This window comes from Sparus aurata, chromosome 13 (assembly GCF_900880675.1).
Source record: "Sparus aurata chromosome 13, fSpaAur1.1, whole genome shotgun sequence".
NCBI classification, from domain to species: Eukaryota; Metazoa; Chordata; class Actinopteri; order Spariformes; family Sparidae; genus Sparus; species Sparus aurata.
In genome coordinates this window covers 27,932,633-27,947,927 of record NC_044199.1, presented here as the reverse complement: position 1 = coordinate 27,947,927, position 15,295 = coordinate 27,932,633, and the positions used below count along the sequence as shown (strand labels likewise).

The 15,295-nt window shown below is 39.6% G+C and overlaps 2 protein-coding genes across 3 annotated transcripts; one reads left to right on the top strand and one right to left on the bottom strand.

Annotated features, from left to right (window-relative positions):
- Nucleotides 1–923: 923 nt before the first annotated feature.
- alkbh4 (alkB homolog 4, lysine demthylase) lies at nt 924–5,750 on the bottom strand. Its single transcript, XM_030438089.1, has 4 exons — nt 5,716–5,750; nt 4,573–4,729; nt 3,856–4,044; nt 924–2,760 (listed from the first exon to the last, which is right to left on the bottom strand). Exons 1-4 carry the CDS (start codon nt 5,745–5,747, stop codon nt 2,239–2,241), a joined length of 900 nt encoding a protein of 299 aa, XP_030293949.1. The 5' UTR covers nt 5,748–5,750; the 3' UTR covers nt 924–2,238.
- On the top strand, nt 4,595–15,014 carry lrwd1 (leucine-rich repeats and WD repeat domain containing 1). Of its 2 annotated transcripts, none has more exons than XM_030438086.1 (17): nt 4,595–4,716; nt 5,873–5,991; nt 7,832–7,918; nt 8,121–8,355; nt 8,851–8,970; nt 9,076–9,222; nt 9,305–9,397; nt 9,498–9,875; nt 10,715–10,829; nt 10,931–11,037; nt 11,295–11,502; nt 11,884–11,956; nt 12,171–12,314; nt 12,456–12,559; nt 12,773–12,934; nt 13,187–13,296; nt 13,868–15,014. In XM_030438086.1, the coding sequence occupies exons 3-17, from the start codon at nt 7,839–7,841 to the stop codon at nt 14,018–14,020; spliced, it is 2,229 nt and encodes a 742-aa protein (XP_030293946.1). In that variant the 5' UTR covers nt 4,595–4,716; nt 5,873–5,991; nt 7,832–7,838; the 3' UTR covers nt 14,021–15,014. The 2 variants fall into 2 exon arrangements, with proteins under 2 accessions (XP_030293946.1, XP_030293945.1); XM_030438085.1 differs by having other exon boundaries at nt 4,596–4,716; nt 12,453–12,559.
- The last annotated feature ends 281 nt before the right edge of the window (nt 15,015–15,295 follow it).

Here is a 15,295-nt window from a genome sequence, read left to right as displayed (position 1 = left end):
TGTTGACGGATTATCAGCAGATTATTTGATCCAATACTCTGTATTTCTTTATAATCAGAATCAGTGTTTTTTATCCAATTGTGGATACAATTAATTACTATAAAAATGTACTACTTTAATACTACTTGCCCTGATGCACCATGCTGTCTTAAAAGTAACTTAAGTTATCAAAGAAACGTAGTGAGTAAAAAGTACAACATTTTCCTACAAAGTGTAGCGAAGCCAAAGTATTAAGTAGCAGAAAATGGAAATACTCAAGTACACGTTTCTCCAAATTGTGCTAAAATACAAAAATCTTTCATTATTTATTATGTGGACTACTTGTTTTTTTCCCCAACATCGAGGTCTAAATAAAATCTAAAAAATGTGTTTCTTTGTCCGCCCTTCAAGGAATTACATTCTTGAAATAAAAATCCTGATCCCTGTTAGTTCATCTTTGATCACATATTTATTTTTGCACTTCAAATTACCTGCGGGTAATAAAATAGTTGTCTATGACCAGTGTGGTCAATGAAGAGCAATGGCAGCTGTGGAGGTTGGAAAACACACTCAGAGATCTAAAACACAATAACCTGACCTGCAAAGCAGACAGTTGCAAAGTATATACATTATTGGTAGTAAATGAGATAATCATAAAACAAAACACTAGCATGGTCATTTAAAGGTGTATGACAACATGTTAGCTGACGACCTTCACATCAACAGCCGCTTCTTTTGCGCTGATGCCTCTCAGTACTGCAGCAGCAGAGCAGCTCCACCTCAGATCAGCTGCAGCCAGCAGTGCTCCTGTGTGATCACATTACAGCTAAACAGCCACACTGAAAGTACCGCCAAGCATGGATACGCTGGTGGAAGACAAAACTGCAGGGGAAGTAAATAAACATCCTACAATATAAAAACCAAAAAAACAAGTCGAGGCAAAGTTTGCATGGAGGACAAGGTTTTTCTTTTTTATTAACTTTAGACACTGCCGAGTTTCTTTCCCCATATCTGTAAAACAAAAAAGACCTGAGGAATTGGACAAATACATCTTCAGACCCCTGACCAGCAACTATCCATGATTAAATAAAACTAGTTTAATATACTCAATGACAACTGATATGCAGGATTGTTTCAGGTGACACATTTTCTGATTCACTTTTGTGGCAATTACAGTTTTTGTTGTAAATTCCTTTTATGCATTATAGTACCTTTACATGAACGGTAACCAATATATGTCATGGCATCATTTTAATGTAACCAATAATATATATTTTTTAATTCTGTGGTATCAACTGCACATTCATGTTATTCATAGCAATAACAACTGTATATCTGATGGACAGTACGTCTGAAACTATCAAAAGACACATCGTGTAATAAATACATTCATACAGCTGTACTTGATAGAATGTTGTGTTTAACTTTTAATTAATCAAGTCATCTAGAATCGTCATCACATCAGCTATTGATAAAGGATGCAGAATCTTGCTCGGAATTAATTAAAACGTGTCATTAAAGCAGAAATGACATAATGGGGGACAGCAAAGCACAAGTCACAGTGAACACAAGTTTCAAGAAATCATCCCATCTTTCAAATAATTCTGATGGCATAACTGCTTTAAGGCTCGCTGAATGATGAGAATAAAAAAGATACGAATCACACGTTATGGCCATAACAGCCATCTTCTCTCAACCTAATTGAACACCTATGGGAGATTTTCGAGAGAAATGTTAGACCGTCCTCTCCATCATCAAATCACCAAATGACGGAATACGTTTTGGAAGAATGTGTCACCCCTCTTCTAGAGATCCAAAGACCTGAAGTAGTTAAACTGAACTGTGAAGGAGCAATAAAGCTGATTTAATGGATCGTGGGTGAACAACACCTTAAAAATACTTTTTTTTTTTGGCTCATCTTCCAAACAGGAGTTCAGTTTTTTATATCTAATTTCTCCTCTATGGTACATTCAACTATTCATGGTGCAAAGCTAATTAGTGCTACCAGTCTCAGGGTTCAGGGCTCCTGAAGAACAACCAACAAAGCTTGTAGTCCTTTAAAATACCTTGGACCGGTTTTTTACTGACCGAACTGGGACCAACTGAGTGAAACAGCCACAAAACCCAAATGCGACATCCATTGTAGTTTCCACGTCTTTTTTAGTCCACATATAAGACACAGCATGGCACAAATGGAAACCTCAAGACGTGTCAAAGGTGTCAGTTCTCTCTAGCCTTCCTCTGCATCATTGGTTTAGTCTATATTGGAGTTCCTTGGAAGCTCAGGGCAATGTTCAACAGCTGAGCTCCCAGCTCCATCTGCTGCCCTCCAGGTAGGAACTCTGCAGCCAGCTCTCTGTAGGTGCTGCACACTCTGCGGGCTTGAACATCCTCCCTATGAATGGCATGTTTCCACCTATGACGTGCCTCACCGTATAACACGGCTAAAGACCTGCGAGGCAGACGCACAGCTACGTGGACTTCCTCTGCTAGTCCCAGCTCTGGCAGACCCTGTTCAAGAGACATAGTGAGTGTGGTGTCCGATAACATGTTGATGGTGACCAGACGCTCCCCCCACAGCCAGGAGTCATCCAGGTGTGGATCGATGGCAGAGCCTCGCTGAGGATGGTAATCCAGATTGCACTGCTCCACGGGTTGAAAGCCTGCTAGACTTGGCTCTTGTTGCATTCGGTGCACTAGTTTTTGGCTCAAAGGAGGGAGCCCGCTGAAGCCACCAAAACGCACTTTCCTTTTCTTGAAGTTTACTTCCGGGCCAAAGTCCTGCAAAAAATATGAATAAAGACATGTGTTTACTTAATCAGAATATAATGATAATAACAACGACGACAATAATGTCACATTAATGGGAAATTTACAGAGAAGTGTTGATTGTTTAATTTCCACAAACTGTTTATTCAAACAGTTAATCGTATACTTTGTTTGGGCTGTGTGGGTGTGTCAAATATTGATGACACCCTTGACAAATAACATCTTTATGTTACTCTCCATATTTGTCTAGTCAGCCATAATATCTGCAAACACATACATGGGTGTGCAGGGAGAGTCTCTGGGCAAATCAAATAACCTTGAATTATTATCACACGCAAATAATGATAAAATGGTTCGTACAAAACTGCTAATATATTATACATTTATAGTCAGACATGCAAAAAGGTGTAACTGCATGTCAACACCTATGTTCCAGATCTCTGTCAACAGCACAGCAGAAGAACCTTCAGACACCTTGTCGGGCATACACGCATACATGTACAGTTTGAATTCATGCCTGGCATTCCGGCAAACTTTCTGTCTATTAGAGCAAATGTGACTGAAAGCCCCATGAAACAATTAGATTTAATCAAAGCCTCTGCAGAGACCAGTGAGTGACATCACATATGCTATATTTTCTGAAAGTATTGTTTTAAATATACATTTTATTTTATTTCTCAGGGCTCATGCACACTATGGGCATTACGGTAAATATGCCAGAATTAGCAAAAAGGCCTGACCAGTAGTCTCTGAAAAGTTGGCAACCTTAAATCAAGAAGCAAGTTTAAAACAGCAATTACGATGTCAGGCATGTCAGTTACAGAAAAAGCAGGATGAAGACATGCCAAAAATGCACCGTAATTTCTGGAGTAAGGAGGCAGATCTTGACATTGGAAGGCACTGTTTAACAAAATGACAATGACCATGGGCTTAAGCTGGAAATCAGTTATTTTGTAGGTTTAACTGGTATAAGAGGAACACTGTGTCAAACCAACAACCTACGCCCTTACTTTCTTGAAATGTTCTCTTGTAATGAGAAAGTATGACCCTGGAAAACCAAATACAAATTCAACTAAAGCAAACAAAACAACATGTGATTCACATTACCTGTTTCCTTCGACCAGACTGGGACTCTGTCCACACATCCTCGTCCATCGTGTTTATCAGCTCTTCCTCCTCCTCCTCTGATATGAAGTTCTCCCACAGGAAGACCCCAGGAAAGGGGAAGGATGCAGCTGTGGCATCTTTACCAATGGCGAGCCTCTTCTCAGGGTCGTAGAGGAAGTAATGCACAATCTTCACATGCAAAAACAACACAAAAAGGTTGGGTCGATTATACCTTAGTGAGACACAGCTATCCAGGCGTTTTAATTTGACAGTAAGACATTCACGTCTCCCTAAAAGGTGCATTACACTAGTCACCTCCAGCTCAGGAAGTGCAACAGTCAAGCAGAGATCAGTGTACAGAAGAGACAAACACAAACAAAGATCATATTTATATGGACACTGATTCATAAAGCGAACTGTAGGTTGTGTGGTACCTCTGTACACACAACAGTAAATAAACTACAGGCTGCAATTTCTTTCTTTAAGAATGAAAGGAAAAGGGTAATTAACATGTTATTATGTCGTAATACTGTCAATACACTGGCGAGAAGTCGACGACATAACACACTTTAGTTCAGTTAAAACTAGTTGGTGTTATGTTTGAGTGTCCTGTGAGGGCATCCGTAGCTATGTGCGACCGGCGCCAGCAACAGCAGTTACGTCCGTTTCTGGCTGACTGAACAAAATTAAATGTAAATATTAGTCAGACATGTTTACCTTTGGTTCGTCTGCCTCCAAGGGTCCGTCTCCCTTTAGCTTTTCACAAACGAGACACCGCCGAATGCCTTTACAAGCACATGAAGTCACACCGTCACTGCTGTCAGGAGCCATCATCCTGCATCTTCTTCTTCTTCGTGTATTGTAGGTGACGAAACTGTTGGAACAGATACACAGCGCCACCCACTGAATCGTTTGGTCCTATTCACTTGTCGCTTATGTATCCACCACACACTTTATGAATAATATTTAGATTGAATGTCTAAGCCTCACTGTGTGGAGTTTAAAACTAGAGGGCTATATCCACATTTATATACACAAGTGTTATGAGGAAATGTGAATCCTCCAGTGCACATACACAGACTTTACGGTACATATAAAAACAAAAAGTATTTACATATGCGTGTATTGAGGATTTTTTTAACCAGGGAAAAGAATGCCTGCCATTTGAAGGATTTACTAGTCAGAAACACAGTAGATAGTTTTATGTAGGCATTACAGGCATGTGTGGCATGTGTGGATGGGAACTTTAAAGTTTTACCTTTAAAGGTGGCCAAAACAGTATGTTTTTAATGTAATATTCAGCCCCTGCATAGCCCACAGGCATTTCATTTCATCTGTTTAAACATATGAAATAATCCAAGCAGCAGTCATCTATAAATTACATAAGAATGAAGTAACAACAAATACCCCAAAAGCCTTACAAAATATAGACTAGATTTTTAGTAGAGATCTTAGACATGATTATTGTCACAATATGATTTTCCTTGCAATCTGAAAACTATAAAATGGCACAATGTAGTTTTGGAGAGGGCATGAAAACTCAGAATTTTAACATGTACAATATTCAAACGATAACATTTTCCCCCATGAATTAATAAACAAGATGTTCTAAGAGAGAAAAAAATGAGGTACCCAAAATACTGAAACTAGAAAGTTGGCAGGTTTCGCCAAATAGAAACAAACTAAAATTAGATTGTGTTTTCCTATCAAGGTCAGTGTGGCCAGTTCATGCACTCATAAAAACGAGAGTTTGTTTAGGCATAAAAGCAAAAAAAAAAAAAAAAAAAACAGTCAGTGAATGAAGTCGCTTTTTCCCCCAAACGACATAGTGCACCTTAAAAGTAACTTTTGAATACCTACAATTTGTCAATGTAATTCATCTTAATCTGCATGAGTCTTCAGACTGTATATTTGTATTTGTATGCTGAAAATCAGAAAATACATTTTTGGCATTCATCATGTGTAATTCCCCGCTGTACGGTCTGAAAGGACATAACGTTTACATTTTGCCTGGCAGGCAGTACTCGGGGTAACATAATCCTTGACCCTAAACCACGCCCACCGGATATACGTAGAGTTTCCCCGGGAAAGCTCGGTTTCTACAGTCGTGAGTTCACTGAAGTTGTTCAAGTGTCGGTAAGTAACCACAATTATTTACAAATTCATGATTGTAATGCTTTGCGTTAGAAGTTAAACGACTGTAATGTGCAGTAAAACTCAAGAATAATGTGTTAATTGTTTATTATGTCACTTCGTAGCAGAGAAATAACGCTATAGTGGTTCCAGCGTGGTTAGCTAGCTAACCTCTGTTGCTAAGAAGTTAAACATCTGTTGAGCAAGATTTTTTAGATAAATGTGTCGCGAAGTAACCTAAAACATTAGAGGTTAATGCAGCATATTTAAAAAGCCAATGTTCTCGGTGTACAACCTTCTTTAACTGGCGAAAACTTGTGGGTTTGTGTGTTGTTATGTGTCCCTGCCCATTTTCTAATGGTAAATAACCCCATTCTTTGTGCTAACTTTCTGATTTACACACAGTGAACGTTTGTTTAACTGCAGGTAACCTCGTAATCATAAATAGATTCAGTAACATATAAAAGTAAGGATGAATTGAAATATTTTCAAGGTAAACAATGAAGTGGGGTACATCAACAACGAAGCAGATGATCTCCTATAATGAACCTCACATACCAGTACAAAGGAACACAAGCTCATCCTGTTGAGTCTGATACTGATTTATTCTTTATCGTCCTTCTCTAGAATGTATTTGTTTTCAGTTTGTACAATTTAAAAGACATCCAGAACAAGCACAAAGCAACAAGAAAGGTAACCAGGATATGTTGTCAGATCTAGGAGATTTTGCGAAGAAGAAATAACTTTTAAAACCAAGAAAAACTATGGTTTACTTGTGCAAATACTGTAATTCCTAAATATTTGTAACCCATGGAATACCTCAGCAGATGCCCATAGGCTTTTGAAAAAGAAGTAGAGTAAAAAAGTAGAAATTATGCTTATATCCTCATGTTTGTGGTTAGTTAGATTGTAAACACATAGGAATACAATGTGTTGCGAGAATGATCAGAGTATTTCTATATTGTCCCTCAAAACTACCTCCCATAATAAGCATTTTCCACCAGAGCCACAGCCTGAATAGAATACCTTAATACCACATGCTGTGATGGAGTATTCTGCAGCAGGTTAGCAAACGAGCAAAGCAGTCAAAGGCCACAAATGCAAATTTGACCGAAACCACTGAAACAAGTAACCTAATCACCGACTATTCCAGGATCACCCGGTCATCAATTGAATAGTATAGTATCAATGAATTAGAATAAGCAGATTTTGAAAATAAAAAAGGTAGGGAACCACCAGCATTATTGTTTCTGAGCTTTAACAATAAGAGTATAAAAAATTCTATCTTTATACTATGGTTGCAAAGAAGATCTGCATTATTTACACCCATGTTTGCAAGCTAACAATCTTCTTCCCTGGTGCCTTTTGGGCCACCAACTAAAATGGTTTGCTGATAAGAATTTGTATTGCCCCACTCTTTTGCTTATGTTCTTAGACATGTTTCTCAGGTGTGTACTGGTAGGTCTTGAGATGCAGCAAATAAAACAGGACCTACTCATCAAAACTTTGCTCCAGAGAGCCACTTTTGGGGTCAAATGCCTCCTATGGTGCCCTTTGTTACTGCTAGGATTAAAGAAACAATTAAAACAATTCCCTTTTTGCTGAGTTCCAGTTCGCACCTGGCTGCAGAGATGTAGTTGAGAATTTAGGGTGTGGCCAGTACACAAAAGGGGCATCAGAGCCCACCTCTGGAAGTACCCATCTTATTTGGTGGGTGTGATTAGAGGTGTAACAGACTTGAATCTTTCAACAGAGACAGCACTGAAACTGTGAACTCCTTTATATCTCCATCCTTGCGATACAGATGGTAATGTTATAAGTTGCATTTTATTCCTTTCTACAGATTAACGATGGAGAAAATAACAGAGAAGCTTTTACTGGAGAAAGGATCTCCAAAAACCAACAAACTGGAGCAAATCAAGACACTGACGTGAGAATAATTTATTCAATATATACCATTGTTGTTTCTCTAAATCAAAATCCAGTGATTTTTAAATAATATTAATCCTTTAAAGAGTGACGACAATCCTATATACATAGAAATATTGATACATTGTTGTTGGTGATCATTAAATATCCACACATTTAGTTTGCTTTGTTTTAACAATGATGTACATCTCTCTGCTCTTCAGTCTATCCAAACTGGGCCTGAAGCACCAGGACCTGCCAGTCAAGCTGCTGTCCCGTCTCCAGTCCCTGGAGCGGTGGGATCTGTCTGGAAACAGACTGCAGGAGTTGCCAAAAAAACTAGAGCTACCTGCGCTTCTCTACCTGGACCTCAGCGACAATCAGATGGAAGATGTCACCACTCTGGAGTCTCTGAGCGGTCTGGAAGAGCTCAAGCTGGAGGACAACCTTTATATCACTGTAAGTACAAATCATGAGTTTATAGTTCCTAGTTTTAAGGGAGTGCAGTCATAGAAAGCATTTATCATTTGTGAAAAGTGGACAAAGCCACGTATAAATATCATTATTCACCTGTAACTGCATTACGTTCATATATCTACTTATAGAGAAGTGACACATTTTGAAACATTTTGTTTTGCTATGATCTGACATCCTTCTGTAGAATGCTATCACAAAACAGAATTTAGTTGTTTACAGCACAATCACATCTGATTTAATGTGAAATAATGAAATCTAAACCTATTTATATATGTAATTTACCTAAATTCGAAAGACTGATAGAAGCCAGAAATGTGGAGGCTTTGAATATTCCCAAAAAGTATAGCATGCCCGGAAATTTGATGGAGATGTAACATGGCGTAACCTTTTTAGCATGTATTTTTCAGGAGTCCTTTCAAAATAAAATGACACCTCGTGAGTCCTAGACTTTATTGCATTGTATCTTTTCCTTGTCAGGTGAGTGATAATTATAAGCTGATGGTGTTGTTGCCCAAACTGAGGATGTACAACGGTAAAGACATCAGTACGACTGCCAACCACTTACGCTTCGTCTACACAGAGAACCTGATGACCAGGGTAGGAAACCGATCGCCTATTTCACCTTATGTCATGATATGAAGCGTGTCAGTAATCCAGTTTAAACTAATGTGTTTCTGTTAACACTGTCTTTTTTCAATTAAGATAACTGCAGTTTGGGAGAAGAGCTTTTCTCTCCCCGATCCCATCACCACAGAGAAAATGTCCGCCTTGGAGACAAGCTTTGTCGACACTGCCCGTATTCAGGTTAAATTTGGGCCTAATTCAGTCAGTGACTTCACTAAATGGAGGGTAAGTTCATGATGTTTGAGACACTCTGTTTTGTGTGTGTGTTTTTTTGTCATTTTTAGTAACCGTCTCTTTCGGTTCTCAGGTGGAGATTTTAGCCAAGGAGTATTTGCGCTCTCTGACAGAACCACAGGAAGAACCGGAGAGCAAGGAGGTTAATGAAACGAAAGAGAACTGTGTAAGAATCTAAAGGATAGCAAAAGAAATTCAGGATGATGTATAAATGATTTGTCCTGGAGCTGGTTTCAAGCTCATACTTTGTTTTTGCTTTTTTTCAGGATATTTCGACGCCTACAAAGAGGAAACAATTTGCATCAGCAATCGACTCCAACATTAGCCTGACACCTCGCAAGAAATTACGCCCAGATCTACCAGCCTCCCCAGTTCAAGACAGTCCCCGCAAAACTAGTCTCCGACTCAGACCTCAGACGCTAACACAGGCTGAACCTGTGAGGTTGAGCCCCCGCAAGACAGTTCAGCCACCATCCACCCCCACAAGAGGACAGACGAAGGCAGAGACACCCAAGAGAGGCTCTAAAGTGAGACACATGCAGGAAGATGGAGCTCAGATTACACAAAGAGAAAGTGTCGGCAAGAAGGAGCTGAAGAGAGATGTTGACATGCTGGCCACACTAAAGAGCTGTGAGAGGACACAGGTAATGTGAAAACAGCTGTTTGTGATGCAACTGAAGATTGTAAGACCCCCTTCTTTCCTCTGTTTGTGGAGCTCCAAGAACTAAATAATTGTTTGCAGAAAGGCTGTGAGGGATCTGGAACTGGTAACATATCGTCTGTTCGGTGTTTAATCTGGTCCTCGATCTGTTTGCTTTGGCTCAGAGCAAACCAAGATAACTCAACAATTATTGGCCAGATTCTCATGAGGATAAATCCCAATACTTTTATTAAAGAATCCAAAATTGGCACTTTGGAAAAAACATGTCTATTAAGTCATACTGGGATTGCGGCTCCGTGGATTGCAATATCAGTTGGTCAGTGCACCATTTCCGTCCAGACTGAATGTCAACAACTACTGTACTACAGAAATACAGAGCCATATCCTCTATAAATCGCATGACTTTGGTGATCTGCTGACTTTCCTCTAGTGTCACCATTAGGTTGACATTTGTGGTTTTGAGTAAAATTTGATACACATTCACGTCCTCATTAGGATGATTTCCCTTAAATTCTCTATCATCAGGCTAAAATTTAAATGTGTCTGAAACAGGTTCAATACAAAATACCTGTAAAACTAATGCCATTGTCTAAGCCTCAGGTGTGTTAGTGTTTACTTCTAATTAGGACATTTTAGTATGCTAACGCGCTAAACTAAGATGGCAAACATGGAAAGATTCTAGTTGCTAATGCTTAGCATGCTAGCAGTGTTTGTGGCTATGTTTGATGTCAGTAGACCAGTCATTAAAATCCAATCTTCTCCACCACTCTGACATCTCCCCATTTCTTTTTCTTCTTTGTCCATGTGTCCATCCTCCTGCAGCCCGTGCATCTGAAGCCTCTTCACGTCCTCCAGTGCCACAGTAAACAGGACAGCCCGGAGGATTTCTCCACCCAGCTGTGGGCCTGCGCCTTCCAGCCGCTGCCAGATTCCACCGGTACTACACAAGATTTAGAGACTACACCCCCAAAGGCTTGTAAATGATCAAAATTAAAGGCTTTACATTTGCTAATAGAGTGTGTTCTCCCGTGTGATCAGGTGGAGGCAGAGGAAGCCGCTTGGTTGCTACCTGTGGTGGAGACTCTCTGTGTGTGATCGACTGTGAAACGGGGATGGTGATGAAGAAGTACAAAGTTCCTGGAGAGGTTTGCTTCATTAATTCTCTTCTCTAAGTCTGCTGAAGGGTAGGCTTCTGGATTTGCATGTACAGAAAAAACATTAGCACAAGTGATATCGATATTGATTTTGAGATTCATCTTTGTAATTAACAGAATATTTTGTGGCAGGCGTGATTAATCTCTGATGGTGCAGCCTAATACTTAGCAGATTTAATTGAATATTTCCTATCATGATATAAATTTGTGGGTATTTAATACTGCCTGTTTGTTATACTTCACGGCAGGAGTTCTTCTCGTTGGCCTGGTCCACAGTGTTGATGTCCAGAGGTAAAGCTTCGGCTCAGCACTGCAGTATTCTGGCTGCTGGTGGGAAAAGGGGACTGGTCAAACTGATCCACCCCAGAAACAACGTGGCCTACGGGGAGTTCAGAGCGAGCCGCAAGTCGCTCTCTGTCCTCCGCTTCAACCACCACCAGGGGAACTTCCTCTTCAGTGAGTTTGGAACTTCTTCAGATAAACAGCCAACATTTTGAGTTCTGATCCTTTGACGGCAGACAGTTTAAAGGATAATTCTGCTGATTGCAACTTGAGTCTTTCATAGTTATGTGTTCATTTCTATCAGTAATACTTTTCATCTACATGGTCACACATTCAAAACAAAATTATTTCAATATTTTCACGGAAATTATTTGGTTGTCATAACGTGACGGTAAACGAAAAGGAAGTAATCAATCTATTCAATGACATGGTATCCCAGCTTGCACTTTCCGATACAGAAAGTACTGTGCTCATTTGATCTCACTTAAATTAATATTTTTTTAAATCCTGTTAACTTCAGAATGTGGTCTGACCAGTTCATGTTTTCTCCTGCAGCGGGATCATATGATAACAAGATAGTGATGTGGGACATCGGCGGAGTGGACGTCCAGTACAACTACAAAGTTGTGTGAGTATTTCTGCTTTCATACCCCACTACAAATCATACTTTGAAATACATTTCCTGAGCCTGAACACCACTTTAGCACTAACGAAGGCCTAAAAAAGACAGAACATCAAGCTGTACATTTTTCCTCACTAGTGATGATGTGACAGGTGCAGCAGGTTTTCGAGTAGTTCAGGCCGTGACGATAACAGTATTCCTGCCATGTTTGTGCCTCCAGTCAGCTGCTGGTGTTGGAGATCAGTGCCACCCCTCTGCACATCTGCCTCCCCCCGACTTCCCCTAGCTCCCACCTGCTGACGGCCTGTGAAGACGGACTGCACTGCTACAACACACAACTCGGCACCAACAGCACCACAAAGAGGTAGAGTCATTCACATTGTGTGTGTGTATATAATTGTGTTCTTGTATCCATGAGTGTCAGTCTGGTTTGAAGAGCCTTTTGCCTGATCCAGACCTTTTTCGAGAGAGTTGATCCATTAACAGTGTTTTCATTTGTCAGTAGGTCCAAGGACATGGAGATATCTTTCCCCATATATAAGAAGGAAGACAAAGACCATGACTACCACACCATCGATGGCCTGAGTTTTCTTACAGATGACATCGTGGGTAAGTGAAGCCCTAACAGTTATATAAAACACATAACCACTGTAGTCTACATGCTTAAAAAACTGCACCCCTTCATTCAGTACTACAACTTTGCTCCAATATCCAAGATAAGAAGAATTATTGTATGGATTGCCATGAATCTTTGTACAGATATGGTCCTTAATTCTTCTTTTTTCCTTCTTTTTTTCACCTATGGTTCTTTATCTCCCTCAGCCTCCAAGAACTACATGCATGGTTGCATTTATTTGTGGAGTTGGAGCCGGACCAAAGCTCAGAGGCCTGACAAGAAGAGCAGGGCAGTGTGTGCTGTGGTTCTGGCTGAGCTGCAGTGGACTAACACTGAAATTCCTTACCTGGCTCTCAACACCTGTCCTGGTAAGAACAAGTCATCTAATGAAAACCTGGAGAGTGCAATGTCATAACGCTGCATTTTGTTTTCAACAATTCAGATTGTTGTACAGTTTTCTCACAGTGCTCTTTTAGTTGCATCAGTTTTGTTTTCATGTTTGACCTCAGTCAAGCGTGAAGCCAACGTTTCAGTTCCAGGCTGGACTCCAGTAGACTGTAAATCCTGAGCTTTGTGTTTGAATAACCGAGAATAATTCTGGCTGAAATTCCTCTTTTCAGGCCAAGCCTACATCGTGTGCGGTGATGATAAAGGCAGGCTGTGGACATATCATGTCGCCAACCTGCAGAAGAACAGCTTCCAGAGTGGAAAACCCGTACAGCCCACCGAGGTAACAGTCTCTCCCAAATGTCCTGCTACCTCACAACTCTGCTTTCATAAATTATTGTCGGGCAATACTTTAATTATTTTCTGTGTCTGCATTCTTTTTTGAATTAATCATGACATTACACTCACCAAATTAATTGCTGTGATCTGAGAACACAGTGGTATTACTAAAAAAAACATCACAGTGGAAGAACAAACATCTGTCAGTTTACAGATTGCCATTCTGCTTCAAATACTGTATTTCCTATTGTTGTAAGTGTACCGTCTTCCAGTACAATAAGAGATGATAACTGGCAATTTGGGTGTGCCCACTTCCAGCCTTTTAATAAAGTGGTTTAAATAATCTAAACTTATAAAGACTTAACTGTTTACAATTGTCTGCCAGCTTGTGTTTGTTCAGTCCAGTCCGACTATGTTAAAAAAAGCCTAAATTATAATATATTTCATGTATAGAGCTCTTCTGCTTATTCTGAAGTTCTAACTTCTACTGATTCTGTCATTAAGCAGAGAGAATGAGGATGGAAGATCTGCAGCACACCGTTACTCATTCATTGAGGTGTTCTTTGTTTTGGTAGGTGTTGGAGTGGCCGACTCCTGTGAGGAAGGGCCATGGCCAGTTGGACGGCCCGTCCATCAACAGTGTAGCAATGGACCCTGAGCTCCAGTTCCTGGTGGCCCTTAGTGACAAGAATATGGTGATAGTGTGGAAGAGAGAGGAGTCGTCCTGAGAAACATGAGCTGTGCGACTGCAAGTCAGTGCCAGTCAGTGATTTTATATCAGTTTTCTGATACCATTCATTAGTTTTTTTTTCCCCTGGGGTGAAACTGATGAGGGTTTACCAAATGTTGGTATTTGTGGGGTAAGAGATCAACAGAGAAGTTTTCCTCCAGTCTGGGATTTTTTAAAAACTCTTTTCCTTTACATTTTGAGGAAAGGGCCGTTTATGCTGATGCTGCAGTAAGATCTGACATATTCAAAGAATATATTCACTTTATTTTTATATAAAAATGTGTGGCATTAAGATGACACCTTCTTATACAGATATAATGATGAACTTAAAGTCGCTGCTGTTGGGAATAGCAGCATAGCCAGAGGAAGAAGTTGTCACTATGTGACTTTTTTTTTTGTTTGTAGCCATGTATCTTATAAGATAAAGCACACAAACATGTTCAGTCCAAACATAAACCATGTTAATGATTAAAAAAAGAAACGTGTAAACATTCAGAACACATCCTTACATCTTTGTTTAAGGCAACATAATTACAGTAATGCTGTAGTTCATTTTAGATCTTTTATAGTCTGTTGTCCAGTTTTATTTTTGTCTATCAGAGTTTCATGAGTTTTCCCTCAAGTGGTCAAAAATAATGGTTACAGTTAATCAGTTTTATGTTTTCAGTCAGTCTAAGTGGCCCTATGAATAGGACTGTTTTGTACTGTATTTTTAATTTCATATTTCATGTGAACAACTGTATGTGAAAGAGCCTTGTTTTATGTTTGGACCAGTTGCTTATTAATGCTCTGATAACGCTCCTTAATACTGCTGTGATGATTGAAGAGGCAAAAGTAAGAATGCAGCCTAGAAATTGAGGCTGAGAAACTATTGGCAGTAGTATCAAATTCTATAGTATTTTAACAGGATCTGTGTTCCTGTTGCAGTCCGACATGATTTTATGTTGTGAGGTTGCACAAATGTCTTGATTTAAATAAAATAAATGACAGCATTTCCTGGCTTATTTATTCTTGTGTGTAATCAGTGGTGAAAGAACTGACAAAAACGGGTATCATTTGCTGGCCTTATGTTGTATATCCCATTCTTCAAAAGTCCAATAGGACAAAATTATGAAGTCATGACATTTTATATCCTAAAGACCAACTTCACTGCAAAACATTTTCTGGTCATTATTTAAACGCTCCATAGCTCAGGAACAGCAATGTAACTGGTGCATGGAGGCATACAGCAATAATTCTAGTTTAATTATTGCTGTATGTATCACCTCATGGA

What these genes read in the sequence shown, in the direction of transcription:
- alkbh4 (XM_030438089.1), bottom strand. Translation starts at nt 5,747, where the DNA reads ATGCAGATTAAGATGAATTACATTGACAAATT. An exon ending in ATGAATTACATTGACAAATT is followed by an intron (nt 4,730 to 5,715) that starts GTAGGTATTCAA and finishes CTGTTCCAACAG; the next exon opens with TTTCGTCACCTACAATACAC. An exon ending in AGTCTGGTCGAAGGAAACAG is followed by an intron (nt 2,761 to 3,855) that starts GTAATGTGAATC and finishes TATTTTTTGCAG; the next exon opens with GACTTTGGCCCGGAAGTAAA.
- lrwd1 (XM_030438085.1), top strand. Translation starts at nt 7,839, where the DNA reads ATGGAGAAAATAACAGAGAAGCTTTTACTGGAGAAAGGATCTCCAAAA. An exon ending in CAGAGAACCTGATGACCAGG is followed by an intron (nt 8,971 to 9,075) that starts GTAGGAAACCGA and finishes TTTTCAATTAAG; the next exon opens with ATAACTGCAGTTTGGGAGAA. An exon ending in CCAGGGGAACTTCCTCTTCA is followed by an intron (nt 11,503 to 11,883) that starts GTGAGTTTGGAA and finishes TTTCTCCTGCAG; the next exon opens with CGGGATCATATGATAACAAG.